The sequence below is a fragment of the Manacus candei genome, unplaced genomic scaffold (assembly GCF_025592945.1).
Source record: "Manacus candei isolate 608988 ecotype Guabito, Panama unplaced genomic scaffold, ASM2559294v1 h1tg000014l, whole genome shotgun sequence".
NCBI classification, from domain to species: domain Eukaryota; kingdom Metazoa; phylum Chordata; class Aves; order Passeriformes; family Pipridae; genus Manacus; species Manacus candei.
The window spans coordinates 82,350,925-82,375,608 of NW_026138062.1; the positions used below are offsets into that span (position 1 = coordinate 82,350,925).

Here is a 24,684-nt window from a genome sequence, read left to right on the forward strand (position 1 = left end):
TTTATTTGTGCTTAGCATCTGTAAGACAGTTGCACTTGTTTTTGATAACATCATTTATTGCAATATTTATTTTATTTTACTTCCCAGCTCTTTAAAAACTAAGAGACATTAGTGCATCCAGTGCTTCTGGTGGTTTTGTTTTGAGACAGAGGGTCAAGATTTATGTTAAATTATGAATATAGTTTTTATGCCTTGGTGAAATGAGGTTTGTTTACTTGGAAAGAAACTCAGATCACTGTGGTAATATATATTGTGCTAGAGGTAGCACGTGGGACATGGTTCCTCTCCAATTGCCTGTCAGGTCATGTGCCAGAAAACACATGTTCTTGTGAGGAGGATAAGGTTTTCTTTAAAAAAGGGTAGTTTTCCTCTGGAGGAGAAAAAAGAGTTTTCCTTCGGGGGAGAAAAAAAATAAAAGAAAAAAAATTATTTTTTTCCCTTGAGTTTGAATTTCCATTAGATCTGATTGTTTTGGATAATTTGGGATAAATTTCAAGCTAGTTGTGTGGTAAGATGCCAGGTCTCAGTTTTGTTGGGGAAGTTTAGTATCTGGATCTTCTTAATGAGTTTCTTATCTCACCTGAGCTCTCAACAGATATTAATATTGTGTCTTGTCATTCTGAAATGTTTTGCTAAGTTATGAAGAAACCCCAACTTTTAAGTTAAAACTGTGAACAAAATCTCCTGAATACGATGATGTGCTGTCAGGGGTGCTTTGTCTGCTCCCACAAATGTAAAGACTTCAGTGGGGAACTGAACAGAGAGGGAGAACATGGTGGTAAGAACACGTGAATCTTAGACTGAATATTGTTGTGTGTAATTTTATAATAATATATAAACTTCTTTGAACCTTATGTTCTCTCTAACATGCTTATTTTCTGTCACAGGAGAGCTTTCTCATTTAACAGTCCTGACTGGGTAATGTAAAAACATAGGCTGGTAAAACAGCTTTAGGGGAAACTGTCCCAAAAACTGTCTTAAGAGGGTTTATGCAATGGTAATGATAATTTCGGTGTCTGTATAACTTAATCAAAAAACTCTTGCAATGCAACTTCTTCTTTCATTTGCAACTTAGAAAAAAAAGCTAAAAATAAAAACTGGGCTAAAGCCAGTGCCAGGAGGTAATTTCATTGATTTTTTTTGAATGCCAAATGTGGAAAAAAAAAATCCCATGGTACTTTTTAAGTTTCTTAAGCTCCCAAAGCAGATAATTTCCTGTCCTCTGATCTCAGCTGGTTGGTAATAATGGGTCTTGAATCAGCATCTTTGGTGATGTTATGAAGAAAGTGTTTTCATATTGATGAGCTGGCCTGGAATGCATTCTTCTAGGATATATGGTCGTTGCAGGGTTTTTGATAATAGCAAGATTTAAGAACTCTGGCATCCTGCTACTATTTTGTTAAGCATTTATATAGTATGTTGGAAGGTTCCATTTTTCATTTAGACTTGAATTATTTGATTGCTAATCTCAAGCTGTCCTAAAATATGTGTTAATTTTTGGTGTTGATGTGATTTCCTCACTTCTCACCAGAATTTTAGCTGTTGTCTACATAAAACTCTCCTTTTATACACTTTTACTTTCAAATAACTGGAAAAGCTCTTTCTCTCTGTATGTTGGTTTGAAGTTCAGGAGTATATATCAGAAGTATGTTCAACATATGAAAAATCTTGATTCACTTACTGATCTGAATTTAGACATATTTAATATTACAATAAAAAGTTCACAGAAGATCTAAGTGCTAAAACAAAGGAGGCATAAAAAATGTTAATTTTGTCTTAAATCCTTCAACCTGTTTCCCAAATGTGTTTGAACTATTGGACAGCATGCAACAGAGAAAGAAAGTTTTAAACTTAATATATTATGTTGGATTATGATATAATTCGCTATTATACTGGAAGATTTTAGGTCAAGTCCCCTTATGCAAAGTCATTTAAGCAAGACCCTAAACCAAATAATACAAATGTTATTTATATAAGTGGTGAATATTCTCATGCCTGAGGCTTTCAATCTTAATCTGTTATATTTCTGTGATATAAAATATGTTTTATACTTAACTTGAGTTATATTTTCAGGTAATTAATGTCATGAGCATAAACTTGTCAGAAAATGACTTGTAGATGTTTTGGGTTCTTTTATAAAGATATAAATGCCTGTGATGGTTTGTCTTTTCTGTTGTGGTTTCCCTCTATTCAATACTATTTCTTGATTTTTCTAGTCCTTTCCTTAAGTCTTACTTAGCACAAGGTCTATCTCTTATTTCCAATGGAATGAACTTTCCACCAGGAATATCCACCTTATGTTCTTACTGAGGACTTTTACTGAAGCTGGGAGTTTTTTCCTTCTGTTAAGAAAAAATTGTTAATTTCCTATAAAATGAGTCACTGAGGAAAACACTAATTCAAAATGTGTTAGCAGAATATAGAGTAATAGCTCAAATACCTGCTCATTAGTCGCCTCAGTATTTATAGGAATTGAACATGTATTATGCAGCTTTGGAATATTTCAGCTTTTTCTAGGAGCTTCATGAAACCCTCATTGGCCTAACTTTAAGCAATAGAATAATAGAACATTTTGGGGGTTTTTGGGAAATATACTATATTTTTATTTTTTCTATTAAAATCTTAATAGAAATTTATTTACACTAGTCTTAGTTTTAAAAAACTGTACTTGGCTTGTATGTGAAGCCATTGCCTTCTTTTTGGCATAATCTCCAGAGAAAATGGGAAATAAACAGATATATATGCACTTAAATGTGTGTATATGGAAGGGAAAGGAAGATCTTGCTTAGTAGATTTTGAAATCAGAGGTGAATTTAACAATTTCACAGAGGAGCAGAGGCTTCCAAAGGCTTTTGTCCCTACAAGACTTATGAAAAAGTGATAGGAAGAGAGGAAGAGACACAGAAATGGTATGAATGGTCACAATGAGGAAGAGACTTTTTTGCACTCATCTTTTATTAGACATCTGAGTCCATAAGACAGAGATTGGTGGGAAACCAGAATTAACTTAGTTAATTCTGTTGCTTATGGCATGACTTGTTTGTTTACCTCTTTTTATTGTGATTGCCTGGCAACCAAGGAAGGGGAAAAAAAAAGGAGGAAAATATTATGAGCTAGTTGGTATTCTGTCAGTGAACTGTTGAAAAGTTGCATGCATTGAGTATCTGAAATGTGAGATTCCAATCATCATCATCTTTTTGATTTGGAAGGGAATTGCTTGACTAAATAGCAGAAAGTGGGTATGCATGGGAATGCAGACTTTCCTGTCATTGCTCAGCAAGGCATAATAAAGGTGATTTTTTTTTCTCCTGCTTGAAAACTGTGCTGAATATTAAGAGTCAGTAGATGAGAGGGTTAGTGTTCAGTATTAGAGCAAAATGTGTTTTTTCAGGTAAAATTTGAATGGTGGTTCTGTAGGGACTTCTGTGAACATCTCATAAATAGTGAAAGCAATTATACTGAAAAAAACCCCAGTTTTTAACAATTAGTTTAGAAAGAAACAAAGATTTAAGTGCTCCATTTAGCAAGGGTGGGACATTCCAGCACATGAAGATGTTTTTGTGAAGTTTCAAAGCCATATTTATGTTAGAGGACAGTTGGGCTTTACCTAAATGGTGCTCATACCAATTAAAATATCATATCAGTTTTTTTAATGCAAAATAAAATTGCAAGTAAATGTTGCTATGCTGTTGCCTGAGATTGTCAGTGGAATGTCAGGGATTTAGCTACCTGGGTTCCATAGGTTCCTTGAACAATTACAGAACTCCATTTTTGTTGGAGTTTTACGCTTTGTAGTTTACGGGTTTTATAGCAGTGTGATGCTGAAAGATGAAGTGTAGGTTTTTGGGGATCATGCAGTTGCATACCTATATTGTAAATCCCAAAATGTCCTTCAATTTCCTGTTGTAAACTGAAGATTTTGGTTTTTTTTAATATGACAGGTAAGACGACACAAAAACTGATGTCACAGGCAGGATGAAAGAATTGAGGAGATCACTCATGTCCCAGATTCCCACATTGAGAGGGAATTTTTTACTGAGACTGCTCATGACATCCTAGGAAACGTCCTACATTCACTTCTATACTTTTCTTTTGTAAAGAGATTCGAAGAAATAAACTAAAGCCATAAGTCCAGCACACTCTGCTGGATCTGTTCTGGCAAACAAAATCCTTTTTGGCCCAACTTTGTCAATCAGTATGACAAGGGCACATGAGTTAGACTCTCTCACTGGGGATCTTGAGACTTTTCTATACCACTGAAAGAAATCTCCTGTTTCCTGTCATTAACAGTATCCAAAGAAGATTTTAAAAATGAAAAGCAAACAAAAGAACATTTTCCGAAAGCCAAATCACATGCTGAGAAAGGAGTGGTGCTATGGCACTTCTCCTGGACATGTTTCAAAAGCATTGAATGTGCCTGAAAGCATCAATATGATATAAGTACTGTGTAATAATATAAATTCAGAATGGTGTGTCCCACATCATGCTGTTGTAGAATCCCTGACGCATTTTTAGAAATATCTTCCTAAAATATTTTGAATTTATCGTTCCTATTGGACTGCTCAGAGGACAGTCCTGTCATTTCATCAGTCCAGTCTTTAGGACTTGGCTATTAATTTCCAGTCTAACCATAGCCAGGACTGATAAACATCCATTAGTTTTGTAGCTGCCCAGTATTGGAAGAAAGAAATGCCAGTTGGGACACCTCTGAAGTGTAATGCCCCATAGACTAGAGTTACCCAAATAATTGAGGTGAAAATTAGGTTTGAGTCCTGCTAGTGTCTTATTTACATGATTTAAGTACAGATCTTTCATACAGTCATTCTGCCAGCATTTCAGCAGACTTCCTTTAAATTCTCAACCTGACTCCCACGAACACCCTTCGTCCTCACTATTACACAGTGCCAACTCCTTCCTTACTCGGGTAGCTGACTCTGGCACCTTCTGCTTTATTTTTTCCACCTATCTGAAGAACAAAAATGCAAACTGTTCTTATTTTTTTTTAGCCAAGCCTCAACAAGTTAAAATTTTGCAGAGGAAAATGCAGTATCATCAGAAATACTTCTCTTTTTATTGTTGTTTTGTTTCAAGTTCCGAGTGGGTTTCTGTGGTGACTAAATTTGGGTGGCCATACTTTCTTGCTGGATGGTTTCTTGTCCCTGCAGTGCATTCTTGATCCTGCAGAAACAGCAGTGGTTGCAAGACATACTGTTTACGAGAGTTGATTTAATAGAAATTACCCCCCTACCCCATGCTGGTACTTCATGGGATGGGAACAGTTCTGGTGGGAGAAGAGGAAGCTGAGGCTGCAGCAGACTGTTCTCAATGCATGAGGTGAAAAGAAACATGTCCCCATCTGTTTTACTTCTGGAGGTTTCTTCAATGTGTCCCACATCTCTATTGAAGCCTTTGCTTTGCGTTTCATTGTCTCATTTCTATTTTGACCTGTTCAAGCCCAGGTTCCTGCATACTCAGAATGCTGTTCTTTTCTTTCTGTATCCTAAGATACAAATATTACAGCATAGTAATTCTGAACTCTTCTTTTAGCTGATTTACCCCTCACCTTCTGGCAGAATAGAATTTTCCTCATGTGTTTAAAAATACCTTAGATACTTTTTGGTTCTAATTATTTTTCTCATCTCTATGCATCTTTTGTTACCTACAGTAAGGGCATTTTTTTCTGTAGCTTTTGTTGTAAGGAAGATCTATGTCTTCTATTATAAGGAATATCTTAATTTTTTTACACTTTACTTTTCTCTAAGATTTGAAAATCAACTTTTTCTCATAATTATTCCTGTTTATATATTTCTTCCTTTACTTTTTAACTCCTACCTTCTTGTCCTTTTCTTTCAGCTAACTGTTTGAGAATATAGGTTAGAATGATAGGTGTACAAATTAAAACTGTGTTGAATACTGCAATACTGAATAAGTGACTATTAACTGTTGTAACCTTACGGAGCAAGCTGAATACATGAGTTACAAGTACAGAAATAAACATTAAAATGAGTACAAATATAGGTGTTTGAGAAACCTCACTTAATAGAAAAAACTCATGGGTCGCAGAAGGAAAATTGTCTCAATGTTCTTGATAAGCTGCTTACCATCTTTTAATATCACCTGGAGATGGCAGTAAGAAGGCTTACTGGGAAAAGCTGTATGAGCATTGCAAATGTACTGCTTGCTTTTTACTTTGATCATAATTATTGAATTGTGGAGATATTTTAAACTCTACAGGTTCCTGGTTTTATTTCCCAGTGGACATTTAAAATATGATGAACTGATTAGAAATTGTATGGAAAAGGTAGTCACTGGATAACTTAGAAATCAATGCGAGTTGCTTAAAATGCTCATAAAATTTGGTTTTGTTACATAATCTTGTCTATCTTGTAAGTGGAGTTTTATTTGTCCAGCTAAGATGTCCAGATAAATTGGGACATCCAGCTTCTTTGGAGGCAATTGTGGCATCTGAATGGCTCTTTGCAACAGGGTTAGATTGTTGGCTCAAGGCCTGTACTTTTACAGGGACATCTGTCAGAGGAGAGCTCTTCACTCAATTTTGGGAAGTTGGCAGAGGCTGGGAGCCAGAGTCCAGCTGCAGGCAGGAGCTCGTGCTTGTATGATGAGCTACCACATGGTGCCAAGCTCTCAAGTGGCCGTGAGCTCTAGTGATTTTGACTCAGCAAGACCCTGTCCTGCAAGCTTTTTTTGGCAAAGTAGCACGTTATGGCTTACTGCAGCATTTCAGCTGCTGTAGACACATCCAAGATTGTGTTTTAAACTCTGTTGAACTAGTCAGGAAGAGATAAAACTTGTGTACAGTCCGATCTGTAAAGTGAACTACAGTAAACTTTGTTTCAATTAAAGGAAGAGTATTTATACTGCTTTTATCTGCTGGTTTAATAACATGATTTAAAATCACATCTTCAGTGGTGTGTGGACAATTTCATTGTGCAGACCAGCTCTTAGTCATGTTAAAACTTTCTTAAATAAGTGGGTTGGGACTGAGAACTCTCAGATGCTACTCTGATGTGGCCACTTTTTTTTTATTTCTTTGTATATGTGTGAGATATGGTTGTACTGTAAAACCAAGAAACTGTAAACACTTCTGCACTTTACTTTCCTACTGGGAATAATACTTTCCTCTCCTATTGTCTGCTCTGCAGTACACTAAGGTCCTGCAGCAAAAGGTGTTGATGTAAAACAAGTAATTAGACTGAGATCTTAAATATAACATTGAGGTAACGATTTTTGAGGGAAGATGTTTGTGTGATAGTGTCTCCCTCCTGCAAGAATGGCTGCTGACAACATCCTTAATTCTATCTGCTCTGCATCTTCAGTTTTTCCTCCCTGAATGGGAGAAAACAAAGAAAGATACATCTTAAAGTTACTTAGTTGTGTATGGCAAAAGACTAACAGTAAATATTTACTGTAAGTACCCCCATAGGATTTCTTTTTTCCTGTGATTGCTAAATATTCCTCTGGTGTGACTTTAGAAATCAGGTAGGACTGGTGAGTAATTAAAAAATAGAAAACCTATTCCTTCAGTGGGTCAAGTAAGTTTGTCAGCTGATGGCTGCTGTAAAAACAAATGATGGCTGTGTGTTCTTCAAAAAACATTTTAGTGTCCTAGAATAGATAGTTCACAGAAGAATTAACTAGCCAAGGAATGGTAAGTTGGAAGTAATTCTTAATAACTCTGAAAACTGAGATGAGCTTGACTGTTTGTCCAGAGTACATATAACCCAGGCAAAATCAATTGTCATGCTTTGAATAAAAGGAAAACTGTAAGACTTTTTAATGATTGTATGGAATTTCAGTTGGAGCCATTGGCTCTCGTTTGTAAGATTTCAAATCTTGTTTAATCTTTGAAATACAATCGATTCTAACAATTAAAATGTGGTGGTGCCCTTGTGAATCTCTTCCATTTCAGGTGAGTGTAGTTGAAGGACATGCTGGAATCATGGGTATAGTTTAAGAAATCACAGGTTTTTAATAATGTCAAACAGCTATAGCATCTCTTTCATGCCACCCTGAAATAACTTAGTAAAAACTGACTAATTAATGGTGAATTCTGTGTCCATTTAAGATGTTTATATGTTTTAATAGGAAAAAATGCATGCAAATTCAATCAGACTTCATTGTCTATTTTATAGTGGCATCCAAGCAAAGTTATTTTTGCTTTGTCATCTAGATGTTATTTTTGATTGGTATAATCATTAATTTTAAAATATTTTCTTTTTTTGTTTTTTTTTTTTTTCTGCAGTGGGAAGAGATTAGTGGTGTTGATGAGCATTATACCCCAATCAGAACTTACCAAGTGTGCAATGTTATGGATCACAGTCAGAACAATTGGCTGAGAACAAACTGGATTCCACGCAACTCAGCTCAGAAGATCTATGTGGAGCTCAAGTTCACCTTGAGGGACTGCAATAGCATCCCTCTAGTCCTGGGCACTTGCAAGGAGACCTTCAATCTGTACTATATGGAATCTGATGATGACCACTCGGTCAAGTTCAAGGAGCACCAGTTTACAAAGATCGACACCATCGCGGCCGACGAGAGCTTCACCCAGATGGACCTCGGGGACAGAATCCTCAAGCTGAACACAGAAGTCCGTGAGGTGGGGCCCATCAGCAGGAAAGGCTTTTACTTGGCTTTCCAAGATGTGGGTGCTTGTGTTGCCTTAGTCTCGGTGCGAGTGTACTTCAAAAAGTGCCCTTTCACCGTCAAGAACCTCGCCATGTTCCCCGACACGGTGCCCATGGACTCCCAGTCGCTGGTGGAGGTGCGGGGATCTTGTGTCAACCATTCCAAGGAGGAAGAGCCACCCAAGATGTATTGCAGTACAGAAGGAGAATGGCTAGTGCCCATAGGGAAGTGCTTGTGTAATGCTGGCTATGAAGAAAGAGGCTTTGCGTGCCAAGGTAACAATGCCTTCCGTGTTCGTAGTTCTGCTGTTGACAGGGGCTTCCCCCTCTGCCCCTGCTCTGTGTACTGGGGTGTGTTCATTTGCTCCAAATTCCTGACAGAAATACGCTAGCTCCTAAAATTGCATTTTATTTAAATTGCCATTTATTTAAACTGTGTAAATAATGTAATTTGCTAAAAGTATTTGATGAGAGTCCACAGTTGATTTTTAGTAAACACGCTGTGTAGCAAATCTAGCCTCTCTTACCACTCTTGGACTACCTTTCAGTATATTATAGTTTACTTAAATGCTTTGTTTGTGTCAAAATATGTGATTTTTTTTTTTTTTTTATATGCTTTGTGGTTCCATGTATGACTTTTGCTATTGAGCTGTGTTGATTAGTTGGGATTGGTCAGAAAAAAACATGCAGCGTTGTTCTGGTAGCATAATTACTAAATGCAGGTACATTTGGAAAATTAATAGTTGAACTTTAAAATTGCATTTTCATAAATGCTCATGTATTTAACGCAAAATAATTTTCTCCAAACTTTTTGTTTCTGCAAACTATGGTTATGTGAATGCTCCCAAGAACAAGAATATGCCAGTGATCTGGAGTTTTTACAGAAATGGTCTTTTAAATGTTAGAGAAATGCATGTTGCATTTACTAATTCTGATATCAAAATGATGGTGGCTTACATTTTTACGCTTTTTATAAAATTACATGTTGAAGTTTTGTGCTAGTTGAACCTTAAACCTCTTTTCACAGAGTGCCTTCAGGGGTGCTCGCCGTGGCAAAGAGTTTTCCATTAAATATATAACTAAAAGTTAAATATCTAGAAATACCATGGATGGAAGGAGCAGTAGCTGAGAGTTTAGTGGGGGCTGCGTGTATGTGTACATGTGCAAATCCATGTATCTACAAGACAAATTTAAAGTGTTATGAACCTGGTTGAGAGAGCACCTACTCCTTTTTAATGAGGCCTGCAGCAACTTTGTATCAAAAAATTATTCCTGTGGAGCTCCCAAACCACAGACAGGTAGTTGTGAAAATTGTTACTCTGACTGACATGACCTTTTCTCAGAAAATACCAGGGAGATCTGGGAGGAAAGGGGTTACGGGTGTATTTTCTTTGATTTTGCTTTTAAGTAGATTTTAAATCATTTTTGCCATGAATGAATGAATTGGGTATCCAAGTCTGAGTATGCTTAATATTGATATTAAGAAAAAAAAATTTAAATTCTTCTGTTGCTGAATTCAGGGGAGAATATTTTGTTATTCAGAAACGCTTTATCTAGGGCCTCCTATGGCTACACTTAGAAATGCTATAACATCACAGATATTCTTTTATCCACTGTTTATAGTCTTGCTTATTACAGAGCCCATGGCCTTGTAAATGTTTGAAACCTGTTGGTTTAGAATTTCGGTTACACATGAGCAGAAAAAGACAAGCACTCCAGAAAGCAACAGACTACAACTGAGCCAAATTTGAGCTAAGCAAAATAAAATAAACTAAACTTTTATTAAAAACAGGTTTTCAAATGCTTGGTGTAGGCAAGGCAGCTCCTACTGAGTTTTGCAGAGATTAGGAGTAGGTTGACATGCATATGTGAGTATATCATACATAATTTGGTATATCATACATGATTTGGAAGGCAGAAAATCAGACCGTGGGACAATTATCTTTTTCTATTTTTCTTTTTTTTCTTTCTCCCACCTCTTTGTCTTTTTTTTTTTTTCTTCCTCACCCACTATTGGTCAAGGGAGTGATATATGAGGAAACCATTAACAACAGCGACAGGTCCTTCTGGTTTATTCTGATTTAACATATTATGTCCTACTAACTTTTATTGAAAGTCATATTTATCAAATATTTCCAGTGTGGTGTGATTGAAGGGGCACTCTAAAAGCAGTCAGTAATTCAAACCCTCCCATTTGTCAGCATCGGTGACTCAGCAGGAGCTGGAAAGCTCAGAAAAACAGTTCAGTTTTGACCTAGAGCTCAAAGCTGCATCTTTTTATTTCTTTTCCTTCACTCTTTCTCTTGCTCTGTCTTTTAGGGTTTAAGGATTTTTGCGTTTGTTTGGGTTTTAATTTTGGGGTATTTTTGTCAACAAAAGGGTAATAGAATCAGTATTGTAATGTTTGACAAAGATCCAAAATGGTGTTACGAGCATGGGCTGAAAAAATATGTTTCAGTTGAAGTTTGAAGGAGTAATTAGTAACAGAAATTATTGTCTTCCCAGTAGTTGGGAAGACATTTTACAGCTCAGAGTCTGTCACTACTTGATTCTGCATCCAGACTGCGTCTGATTTTGTTTGTTTCCATAATGCTGTTTTCAAAAGCAATGTCATTTTGCTTTAGCAGGAGATTATCACTGATGATTAAAATGAAGGAGTTTAATGGTAAAAGATCAGCCTATTTAAATTTCATTAAGAACAGATGTTTGTTTTTTTTTTTTTTTTGTACCTGGAAAATGATTAGGGAACAGTCATGCCCCCAAATAACACAAATGGTACCAATTTCCATGGCTGCTTTTTCCCTGCACAACCAGGAAAAGCTGACACAAGGCTCAGAGAATTTCTTCTTATTGGTATATGTGTAGATATAAAAACATGCAACTTTTTATAACACATCTTTATGTAAGATCTGAAAAGCCAAGATTGGACTACTAGCTTTACTCAACTTATTGGTTCATGTTGGGTAGAATATTGTCCTGTTCTGGATCCTAATAAGCAGTAAAATACCTACCTGTCAGTCAGGAAAAGAATTTTACTGTGACCATCCTTGTCCTCTTTACTGTGTCCATCCCGTGTGTGTGTGTGTGTGTAGAACTGATTTCTCAAAAGTGAATTGTGTACCTGACTTTGAGGAATTCTGGTATTTGTGATATACTTTAGCTTAACAGCTTAAGATGTAGCACCTTCTCTGGCAAAGACTTCTGCACCTGCTCAGTATTTTGGAGGGATTGGTTTTGCCTGAAATACAGTAAGATGTGTCAGGGAGCAAGTTGGAAAACCCACTCTTTCATACCTGTTTTCCCCCTTAAATAACAGATGTGTTGGCCTACATCTTTATAGCATCTTCCCTCTTAGATTAGTGAGATTTAATTAGTGAGAAAAAAATCACAACTGTCTGGAACTACCCACTAAATGCTTTCTGTTATTTCTGATATTCTCCATCCTATTCCTCCTTCAAGAAGGAAAACTTATCTTTTCTCTTTGTTCCCCATCAAAGCCAGAGTAGATCAGGTCAGAGGTTTGTCCGCCTTAGTATTCTTTCTCTGTCAGTCACTAAGGGCAAATTCCTAAGGAAAACCAAGGAAAATATATATATATAAAGCTATATAAAATGCTGCTTTACGGAGCATACCTTTTAACTTCTTCCAGTCTACTGTTGACTTTTCAAATAGATGTTGTAAGAAAGACTATGTATGATAGAAACTAGTGACCTGTGACTTGTTAATGTGCCTATTTTTGGCTCATTTATATTTTTAATCTCTAAGTTTTTATGGCAATGAATGCCATATCTTGTCTTGTGTGGAAGATATAACTTCTTTCTGTGTTTAAGTCTTCTGGTTTAGAGTCAGTAGGATAGGGTTTTTTATGCCCTTGTATAGTGAGAAAATAACTACTGCCTTTTTAGCTTCTGTATTTACAATTTTAAAGGTCTCTTTTGTGTCTAATATCTCATCTCTAATACCTCTCTTCCCAGCTCTTCCTCTCTACTGGTGCCTTCCTTTTTAAAGGACAAATTGCTCTGTACCTCAACTCATCCTTTTTGGCTGCCTCTGTACTCAGAGTAAACAATGTGATTCTTAGGAAAGGGGAAATGAGGCTTGGGTTGCACTATTGAAGTTGCAAGTACAGCAGGAGATTATGCAATGGCAAAGTGTTTGGAACAGCCCAAAGATCAAGAAGAGAAAAGGAGCATTCACATCACCTGTCCAGTGAGTGAAGCAGACTCAGTTTTGTTTTGACTGCTAGAGAGAGGAAATAGATTTCACCATCTGAAGGTTGATTAGTGGGGTAACAACATCAAAATAAACGGGAAAATGTGGGATAAATGGTAGGGAAAAAAAAGTCTGTAGTTTTTAAATGATCTAGAAGTCTCTTTGGAGAAATAATGGAAGCCTTGTTTAAGGAGCTGTTTTTTAAGAAAAGCAGTAACCAGATGATAAAGGAAATCCTGCACTGGCAGGCTTGGACTAATAAATCTTTTCCATCCTGAATGTGTCTATTCTGTTGTTGGTTTATTTCCTGCACTTCAGAAAGACTAACTGGACATGGAGAATGTTATTTTTCAGTATGATCTACTTAGTTAGCAAACATGCAGTGGACACTTGTTTATGCACATGGGAGTATGAGTGAGCTTGAATGTTCCTTTGAATGCTTCCAACAGGTGACCCTTTAGACCAAAACCAAGCTTTGTGGCTCCACTTATCAAATGGAAAATTAAATTGGTGAGCCTGAACAGAATGACTCAAAAAGCACAGAATAACATTTTCTGCATGCTATTGTTTGAAGGTATAGTTCTAAATTGTAGTTGCTGAAATTGAGTAAGTCTGAACTGTACATTTTCTATGTAATACCATGTAATAAAGTTGTAAGTTTTAACCACAAGTGACTGATACATTTTCTATAACAGAGCTGGAAGAAAAAAAAAATGTAGAGCAACATCTCTTCCTTATGTATTTAATTTTTAGCTATTAATCAGGTGGATTGGATGGGAGAAAAGGGAGTAAGGGGTAAAGGAGAGAGAGGTTAAGTTCACCCGCTGTGTCTGGTTATTGCAAAAATGACTTCACAAGGTTTTCCTTAACACTAAATTTTTCAGCTTCAGGTTGTATAGTGAGCATATCTTAAATCATAGTTCTCTAAGTTTATGGAGATATGAGAGGACTGCCATCTCTGGCTGCTAAATCTGAACCACCACATACACTGCTTAATGCTTTCAGTGGAATGAATGCTGTACTTGAGATTAAGATATGTAAAGCATCATTAATACAAAGGAAGAAAAACATCTCTCCAGATTTCTTTTTTTCCATGCTTTAAAGAACCGTTTTGTCTCTGCATCAGTGAATCTAATTTTTACTTTCTTAGATCAGTAAAAAAAAAAAAAAAAAAAAAAGAGATAACTTTACATGTAAAGAGAAAAAGATACTGTGTGGAACTACTCAACTTTGTGCAAGTGAAAACAGATGGAAGGCACACATGCTGCAACTGCAAAGACATTTTTTCCTTGGAAGTAGCTGAGTGGCTCAGATGTATTGCTCACACTAAAAAAAGTGTAGTTTTCACTCTTAGACTCTGTGTAGAAGAAATTATATTTAATAAAATGTAGGAACTGATCGTGTGAAGATCACACCATATAATAATGGAACTATCAAGAAAGTTTCCTTTTACGTGAAATCTGAAAAAGTGATTCACGTTTTTTAAAGCGGAGGTTTGAGGTGTGTTTTTATTCCTTCGATTTGAAGTATTGTTTTGATTTTAAAAAAAGCAAGAGAGAAGCTTTTTAGAAGGACTCTTAGTCTTTCAAGCTAGTAAACTAAAATGACAGCAGCTATAAATTATGAATCACTTCATTTGTAAAATATTCATTGTTTTTATCTACTTTATGTTCTATAAGTACATAAACAGAGCACACAGCCAAGGATTTACTTTCCTGCTTAGATTTTATTTAACTTTTATGTAAGTTGTGTCGAAGATATCCAGATGATTTTTATGGAAGAAGAATGAAGTTGCACTGAATGCTTCCTAAAGGTCCCAGCCAACTTTTTACGTAACATTCTCTGACTGTAAACAATTTGGAAAATATTCTCCAATTTGTACATCATAAGCAGCAGATTTTAAATGCAGGTTTTTAAGGCAAAATTTATTTGGCTTAATCTTATGGTTTGTGAGTGTATTTGTCACACATCCTGAAGAACAAAAAATTAAAAAGGAGCATTCTGAAATTACTAGGAAAGAGATTTTTTGATACAACACTATGCACATTCTCATGTTAGAAAGTGTTCTTTCAGTCCTTTGCAGTTACTTGAGAGGAATCTTTACTAAATTTCTTGGAGATTGGGAGAGAGGTGTTTAAAAACATGATCATCAACATATTTCTATTCAGTTTTTGATGTTCAATGATTGGGAGCCTACCATTAAGTGTCCTTAGAAAATTTAGTAGTTGTTCAGTGGTACAGTGTCAATATATGACATGACTAGAGAATTTAGCATTGATATTTTGTACTTGAAACTAGCTGGGAAATGGAAAGATTTACCCAGAAAATGGAAATATTTGCAAAAGTCTTGATGACTCACAAAATGCAACTTAATACACTTGCACTCTATGTTTGTTTGATCCAGATATGTTACCACTTTAGAAGTGCTTGCTCTGCCACATTGTGTGTATTTTGGCAATTTCTTCCTTATTTGCCCTTACCAGCTTTTCAAGCAGCCAATCCTCTCCCAACTCTGACGAAAAAGTCACCTCACCACACCCTGCTGCCCAGATTCTTTGCAATTTAACAAGTTTGTGAAACATTTCCTTTCTTTTTTTAGCATAAAAATTTTTGCCTTAATTCTCTGACACTTATATGTTCAATATCCCTACTGTTGAATTTTTTGTGCAGGATTTTCCTGCAAATATCTCAGGGCTGTCTGTCACAGAGGATCCTGGGGGATCTTGCTGGCATTTCCTTAACCTTTTCGTTTTAATGGGTTTGCTTCTTTGGAGGCTTTCAAAAGATTAAAAATTAAATTAATAGTATCATCCTGAGCATGTTTCTCCTTGTAGTGTCTTTGGGTGATTTTCAATATGGGCTTAAGCTCAGGGCTGCACAAAGGTTGTATTGTCAGTGGGAATTCGTGGAACACGCTCTTTCCCTGCGTTTCTCTGCCACTGGCAGTCTGTGTAAGGAGCTACTTGACAATCCCTTATTAGTTCCAGAGTGGAACTTATAAAGGCTAACAGGGCTTTGCATTACAGCTGACAGCTGGTACTAGGCTTTAAACAGAGAGAGCAATTGTAGGGAGAGCTGGGAGTTTTGATAACATTCAGTGAAAATGCTCTTAAAGTAAGAACCATCTTGAAAGATGAGCACAAGACGACAGGAGGCTTCTATGTGTCTGCTGCTTCTCAGCATGAAGCACAAGATGTTGTCAAAACAGGCTGTTGGCAGACATCTAAATAACCAGCAATTGATATCAGACTTTATTGAGACACTTAGACTGCAGGAAAAGTATCAGAATTTACTGTTTCTTTGGATTACAAACTGGATAATGAGGGTTGCATTTGGAATGTCTCATCCTTCTTGCATTTGAAATCGCAGTTTTATTCTCGGTAGCACACCAGGAAAATAATAACATGGACTTCACACAGTGTGTTTAGGGAGAGAAGATGCGAAGTTGATGGCATAAAATTTGTTTGTGGCTTCAGCTTTAAGTGCCTGCCTGCATCAGATACCCTGGCAATTAGTGTAGCTATCTCTGCTAGGCAGAGAGAGACCTAAAACAATCCTTCACGTGTCAAGGAGGTGAAACTATTTCACTGCCATGAATCTGTGGGTTCAGTGGTTGTCTACTGTGAGGTTAAAATTTGATGTGATAATTTAGAACAGCTGCTCTTTGACAGAAAGATTCACTTTCAACAAGGGAAGGAAGAGCCATATGGTAAAAGCTGACACTGTGACAGGCCTGAGGAACTGCAGGAGTGATACAGGACAGTTCTCTTCAACAATATGGTTGAAGTAATGCATTTTTCCTTGCCGTTGGTATTTCCAGTCTTGGAATGCTTTCTTGAATCATACCTTAAACCACCCAGGAATGCTTCTTTTATGGCTACTTTGAAATAATACTTTTTATTAACAGTGATGATTAATTGACAGAAAAGGATGTTGGGCTTTAAAAATGCACAGTTTGTTTATAGCCCTGTCCAGGCTACTGTTTGTGCTGTAAAAACATAATAAAGTTTCATAGAATGATTGCTTCAAAATTTTCAAGCAAAATAACATGATTATTAGAGGGGGTGTCTCTCTCACACTCACACTTGGATTCATATGTTTTTAGCAGGGTATTTAAGAATTTACTTAAATGACACTGCCTTTATACACATACTTAAATTCTACTAAATCGAGCATGTGACATAGCATGAAACCTAACGGAAATAGTGATTTCTTGTGCTCAGTCTGAACAGGAGTGGTCAGTTTACATGTAGGAGTGAGGTGGTCTTCGGGAGTTCAAAATCTTATGAAGAATTTATTTGTCCTCCAGTTTGGAGGAGGGGAATCATTTGTCACAAGAATTAGTTCTAGGTAAAAAAACCCCTTAGACTCTTTTCTCTTTGATGTGGCAGAGATTTTTAAGGTAAGGGGAATAACAGAATAAATAACTTAGAGGTGCCCAGCTCTTACCTCTAAGAAATGCCACTAAAAAATTGACCAAAAACCTTCAACCAATAGTGCACTTACCCCTAGGAATGCATCATTTTTTTGGTGTGTCTCATCCCCCTGTCTCCCCACCCTTAATAAGGATGGGACACAAAACTGTTCCTTAAGGAAGAAAAAAATTCTTTCATTCTCTTAGGAAAAAAAAAAAAAGAGAGAAAATCTCTAAGGTGATTACAGTAAAGCAGTAAAATATGTTGAAACAGTCATCTGCTACCCAGCTGAACTAAGAAAAGACAGGAAGTTTGACAAACATAAGAAAGTCAAATATTCAGCATGTTCTTTGATGTTTCGCAACCTTATACAGAGTTTGCTCATGCAGAATTTGACCTAACCTGAACAGCCCCTTAATCTCTGTAAGAGGTAATTCTAAGTTTTAGGTATGCATGTATAGAAATTTTTTATTTATAAATGTGTTATGCAGCATTTTTTTATGCCACATTAATAATAGTAGGATGTTGTAGAATTCAGTAAGTAAGAATTCCTTGTTTTTTTTTCATAATGAATGACATAATGTAGTCATTATTATTATAAGAAGACATACAAGCAAATTATTCAATATTCTGTAGTTGCAGTTTAGCAGGGGCATCTCCATCTGCTGTAACGTGCCTTTTTAGATACCAGAACAACTTGAATTCCCTGAAGGCTCAACAGGATTATTTTCTGATTTTGGTAATGTGATCCTAACACTGAGCTGACAGCTATGGGCAGTTTTTTTTAAGAAGCTACTCTTCTATTCTGTTCTAGGAATTTTCAGGTTTTGCTCCAAAAAGAATAATATGGGAAACTAAAGCAGGGCTGAGGAACTGTGACTTGAAGTGAAGTCAAGGTGTATGAACCATGAACACGAGATCCCTGTTCCAGCTGTAAAACTGGTGTTCATACCGGGCAGGAGGAAGCAGCTGGGTGGGAAACAGGGCATTTTAGCTGAAGAAGTAGTTTTGAATTCTCAGGTAATCACAGCTACTGAACATTCTGTTTCTTCAATTAATAGACCATTCATTAAACTGTCATTTTTACAGTGTGTAATGTCTCTGACATTTTTGACTGTGAAGATGGGGTGTCCAGAACTTTCACCCTGAGATCTTAGGAATAAGTACTTGTAAATAAAGAGAATGGAATTAGAAATAATTAAATTAAATTAAATTAAACTAAAATTTCTTCTTGTGGTGTATGTTTAATAGGCAATGAATCTTGTTTCTCACACAGTGTGAGGGGATGAACTCCCAGTGAAATGAATAGTGAAAGGGGAATCAGCTTCTGTATCTTTTCTCTACCCACACTAACCACAGCAGGCAGTGGAAGAAAGAAAGCTACAACATTTTTTTAGAAGAGTCAGAACAGGAAAGAGAATGAGAGGAGAGAGAAGAATGGAGGGGGAGGAAAAAAGTCACCATAGTAAATAATATATACTTATTTTATGTTGTTTCTACTGTTTCACTAAAACCTAAATGCTGCTATTAGTATTCTTAAAAAAAAGAAAAAAAAAGAAAAAAGAGAGAGAAGTTATAAGTAAGGGGCTGTCATGCGAAAAAAAAGGATACTGGTTTTAGTTCAGACAGGAGTGTGAGTCAATGATGTCTTTAAAGGAAGGTATCTCTGTACAAGTTTGCTCTGTGCCTAACTGCTGAAAAGATATTCAGGGGAAAAAGTGTTGTGGCTACTTCAAGTCCATGACTGGGTATGTGGTAGGTCTCACATGGAATTGGTCTGCAAATAATAATGTTAGAATTGTAATAATGAGTGTGTTTCACTGAGAGATTTAAAGCTGGACACATCTCCTGTGTTTCAGTGAGCCTTGTCTAAATGAAGTTGCAGACTAGAAAAGATCTGTTGTTTTCTCAAGAGCCTTCCTCTCGGAGGAAGGTAGGAATGGTCTCTCTGAATCTCTCCTGGCCAGCATTTTAAGACTGATGTTTCTTTACATCACTGAATTTTCAAGAGTATTTACCTACCAGTGCCTCAGAAATTATGAAAAAGACTTAGGAGGTTGGACTAGATGATCTCCAGAGGTCCCTTCCAACCCTAACAATTCTGTCATTCTGTGAACTATAAAGTCAAAAGACTTCATCTTGTCCTGAACTCAGTGGGCTGTTTTTTTTGGTGCAGCAATTGGAAAAGCCTTTGTCTAGTGGATTTAGCCACTTAGCAGAGGGACATGAAATAAAGCACTTGCCAGTGGTCATGTGTACATGTAGAGTTTCCCTGGGTAGGTATGATGGAGAGGTTCAGTTTATCATCCACATCCTTTGGGAACAGCTACTTGATGACATGTCCATAGGCAAACAGCTGCTGTGGCCTGGGAGGAGGTGTGTGGGGAGCACAGGGGAGCTCCTCAGCTCTCCTGGTCTCTGCTTTCTCCAGCCACCTGCTTACAGAAGGTGAGAGCAGGGTATCAGGTGGTGAATCTCTCAAAGGTTTGGAGGGAGAGGGTAGCAGAGGTTTTTTGAGCTGAGTACAAGTTAATCCTTGTTTGCCCTCATGCTGCAGCCCTGCTGCTGATCCATCCTAATCCCCAGCAAATCTGAAGTGTGATTATATCCAGATCACTTGAGTTTTCGCTCAGTCGGATTTCTAGTTTGGCTTCTGATTCAAATCTGCAGTGTGATAACAACCTAACCTTTTAATTTTTAATCTCTTCCCTGAAAAACTAGACTCTGCTTCCCCCCAAAAGTTAAATATTAGTCTTTAATTGAAAAGCACACAAGCTGCCCTCAGATCCTGTGGTAAAAGCAGGTGTTCAGGCGCAAGTCTGTTTAGTATAGAGCTTACTTAAACATGGATTAAGGGCTTCTTTGGAATTGAGTGTGTTGTTTTTCAGTGCAATAATTACTTTGCAGAGCAAGCGTGTTTAAATTACTGCATGCCCTCTATCCCAAATTCTCTTATAATTAGGGATTATCTTATAGCTTGTCAGTTATCCATCTGTTGGGAATCTTCCTTGTCTATGTTGCAATCATGGCAGCCAAGCTGTTACCTCCTGCTTGCCTGTTAGCATCAGATCCCCAGATGTGCATCCACACATTACACATCCACCAGACTGAAACAATCATTCAACCTACAGCTGTTTTCTTGTTTTTGAATGGCAGGAAATACTCTGATATATTATTTGCAAATGCAATATAATATATGCAATAAATTACATTGCATTCATGACTTTATATGTAGTGGTGTAAGCAGTTTCTCTCTACTTGAGGAAAAAAAGCCCCAGTTATAATTTTCTGAGATAGTAGAATAAAACACATACTGGTCTAATGATTTTTCATAAATTATTGTCTCTTTTTAATCTGTATTATTTTCATGCCATGCTTTAGAATTTCTGCTGTTTGAAAGGGCCTTTTTTCACTGTAATAATGTAATTTAACTTTTGAGTTGTGGCATCTTTCATTTTTTCCTACATCAGGAAGAGTTTTTCCCCTGAAAGGGTCAGGCATTGGAAGGGGCTGCCCAGAGAGGTGGTAGAGTCCCTCTCCCTGGAGGTGTCCAAGAAACGACTGGACATGGCACTCAGTGCTATGGTTGATGGTGGAGGTCTTTTCCAACCGTAATGCTGCCATGATTCTATGCTTCTCCAAGTTATTTTTCTTAGGCACATTGTATGCCATGTTGTGCTCCTGTCTTCTACATTAATCTTTTTGATAGATTTTAGGTTTGAGAGCAGGAAGGGGGTTTTACCCTGGATTAGTTTGGTCAAGTTTATCAAATTCCCAACCCCCCTGCCCAAACACTTGTGAAAACAGGCACATGTATTCTTTGTACTTTGGGATCCAACTGATTTTGTGGGATCACCAGGAGGCTGGAAAAAATTCTTTGCTGTTGCTCTGAGCTGGGACTTTGGAAATGCTCTTGACATCTTAGAGGTGTCAACTTTGATACGGTTGAGGCTTTTGGTCTTTCATTACAGACTGTAAATCTGATTTGGGGCATAGCAACTTGCTTTGTGGTGTTTGATGATGTGTTTGTTGACTTTTTTTGGACTATTTCCATGACTTGAAGATCTGTCTATATCCAAACGTTTATTTAAAAACAAACCAAAGAATAAACAGTGTTGCATATTCTCTCTACAAACAATTTAGAAACACTTACTGTTTTTTGAAAACAATCGGGTCCTGCAGTAATCTGAGGCAGTTTCTAGTGGAGGGGAAAAAAAGAAATATAATTTTTTCCTTCCTGTAGTAATTATGAAGATGTTTAGAGTGAGATGAACTTGACTGTTAGGTACTGCAGACTCCTGGATGTAGCAGAGTCATTAAAACAAGGTCCCATTAGGAGTTTCCTTTTTGTCAAGTCAAAAACATGAAGAGGTGTGATATCTGCAATTTTGTTATAAAGACTAAAAAAGGGATGTTTATGAAGACAACTACTGATAGAGGTATAAAACATTTTTTAAAGTCCCATTGGAGATTCACCCAAGAGCATAATTGCAAGGCTTCTGTAACTTCTAATAAAATGTTTCCTAACAAATAAAGGCCTGTTCATTCTGGAGGAGTTCAATTACAGAGAAAGCAGTAAAAATGACCAATGGCTTTGTGACTACTTGTTCCTGAGGAGTATGGAGAAGGCAGGAGGGGTTACAGTGCAAGCAGCATGTTCACCTTCTGCATCAGCAGCTATTCGTAACATCAAAGCATTCATTTTTTTTCCTTGTTGTTGTTGTTGACATAACTTTTTACTTCACCTTCTCATGCTGTGATGGACCTGAAGACCTTTGCACAGGCTACTTTTTTATGCTTGTCTGCTCTGTTCCTGTTTTGGTAAGAAAGGGAGTGGGTGGCTAGAGAAAGTCAGCTTTCCCATCTCCAGTAGCTGGCGAGCTGCTTGGCTGAGGGTTGATGCTCCGTGCTGGCTCGCAGTGGGAGCCCCTGGAACCCGTGACAGAGACAGATGATGGCATGCTGGACTCTGTCAGCAGAAAATCACAGGGCCTGAATGAGGAGGAATGCTTTCCTCATCAGCAAACTTGATGTTGCCTTCTGTGAAGGTGGGACAGAAGGGAATGGTAGCCTGGTGGAGCGCATTTCTTCTTTTGTCTTTCCCTTTTAGATGCAAAGTCTCTAACCATATGTATTGCTTGTGCCGTCTTTGAGAACAGTTGTGGAGTTCCCATGGATTTGATGGGAAGAAGTCAAGCATTTCAAAACAATAAGCTCTTGGACATATGAGAACATGTGACTTTTGATAAGATGCTGTTCCTCTTAAACAACACACTACTCTACAGTTAGGAAAGCAGTGCGGTAAATCAGTGAGTAAATTTATTTTTGTATCTATGAAATACAAAATCACAACACAAATGAGATCATGAAATCTGCAAAAGTATGAATTAATTAATTGTTAATTTACTCAGAGAAGGTGTTTAGCTCTGTCAGTCATTCAAAACCACTTCTTTATATTGTAATTTTAAAGTACAAGACAGTTGGTGTGCTAATAATATTAATCAAGTGGGATTCTTTTAGATAACAGTTGGCTAGCCTCTATAACTAACATCATCATGAAATTCTAAACATTTCAATGAAGTATGTAACATTTCTGTGATACTAATTCAAGTGCATGTTATCCAGTTGCAAAAAAAGCAATTGGCTGTGTGATTTTACTAATAGGTGGAGCCCAACTTTCAAATTACCAATTTAATAAACTTCAGTAAGTATTTAATATAAAATAGTATCTTACAGAAAAATAAAAAAACCAGTGCCTGAGCTTCATCAGCACAAGTATTTTCAATAATTTTGTATCTTTAAATGTCATTTTGTCCAGCTGAGACTTAGGTAGGAATGTAAATAACTGTGAACCCACTGGTGTTTTTACAGCTCTCATTATTCTGGGTTCAGTTCTGCCATTAAGAAACATAATGGAATGTTTGTGCATCAAGACTTGAGAAAAAAATAAATATTTTTTGTCAGTTACAAAAAATATCACCAGTGGCACACAAATGTTTTGTTACAGAAGAATTACGACAATGTGAAGGCTTTGATTTTATTGCTTTTGGTTTGGTATTTTACAGAGTCCTCATGATCAGTTTCCTTACAGCTAAATGCATGAAAAAATGCTTCAATTAGCAGTATATTGAAATGGTTTGCAACCGTTTGCTCCTTCCTTGTAATTTAGAAGTTTGCATAAATTGTTACATTCATAGGACTGCATGCCTGAAGGCTTTGGGTCTGCTCTTTTGCTCCAAATAAGTCCAAACAATGCCTTAAAAGAAAACCTATCCTTCTCTGCCTCTCTTTGTCTTGATATATATTTTTCTTTCTGTGTTACCGAGACCTATATCTCTGTACATATATATATATATATATATATACACATAAATACGTAGATATATCCCACAAAGAGAAGAACTGAAACTCTTTTCTTTACTTGTTTTGCACGTCTTAGGAGAGTAATTTGTAAAATACAGGGCAGGGAGATTTATATGAAAACATATGGAAACCATGGGGGTAAAGCCTGGAGAGGCTACTTGTCCCAGCATGGGATGCTCCATCTTAACCTGAACAGGAGCTGTTGGATAAGGCTGGATGACCCCATGCTGGGGCTGGAAAACTGCATGAACTAAGCATAGTAACCAGGGAAAGTATTTGGTTCTTAGGCCACTGCTGCCACAGAATATATATATATACTATATATATATATAAAAAATCATATATCTTTCTATATTATATATATATATATATACACACACATATATATATATATATATAAAATATACATATATGGCCCTGTTGATAATGCCAACTAACAAAACCTGCAACAGAGGAATTTTACATAATGCAAGGTATGTTAAAAAGCAGTGAATAAGTGTTCAATCTAAAAAAAGTGTACTGATACAAAAAGAAATTGCATTTACATGAATTTAATTGAATTGGTGAAGTTTGATGAATTGATTTGTTGGCATAAATAATAATTGATGCTGTTAAATGTGGGAGATCTGTTTTAAAACTCTGTTTTAAAGACCTAGCTACCTGTGCAGTGAAAAGGATCAAAACTTGTGTGTGGAAATTAAGTATTAGTGTTATTTAACCCACCAGCAGCTCTAACTTCTGTAGCCAGAAAATATTTATTTGCTTACACTGAACTGTGATTGGATTACTTAAGTTTTAATGACTTTTTTAGTCTGGTTTACCCTGAGTAAAGATCATAATTCATTATAGAGCACCGCTTAAAAATAATTATTCAAATAATGCAGTGAATCATGATCTGAATGATTCTTTGTTAATACTTCATGTCTTCTCAGCTTTGTGCGTAAATGTTATGCATTTTTTACGAGAGCTGAAATGTTATTTTTTTCAGTGACAGTCTTTTGCTCAGTCTCTTCAGTTCTGAAATACAGGTGATTCTTCTCATGCCA

At 36.7% G+C, this 24,684-nt stretch overlaps 1 protein-coding gene across 3 annotated transcripts in view; it reads left to right on the forward strand.

Moving 5' to 3' along the window:
* EPHA3 (EPH receptor A3) overlaps window positions 1-24,684 on the forward strand; it is a 206,089-nt gene that overhangs the window by 58,102 nt on the left and 123,303 nt on the right. For all 3 annotated transcript variants that reach the window (XM_051780236.1, XM_051780235.1, XM_051780237.1), the window contains one exon: window positions 8,264-8,924. In XM_051780236.1, the coding sequence (XP_051636196.1) occupies window positions 8,264-8,924 (661 nt within the window). The remainder of the gene's footprint in view (window positions 1-8,263; window positions 8,925-24,684) is intronic.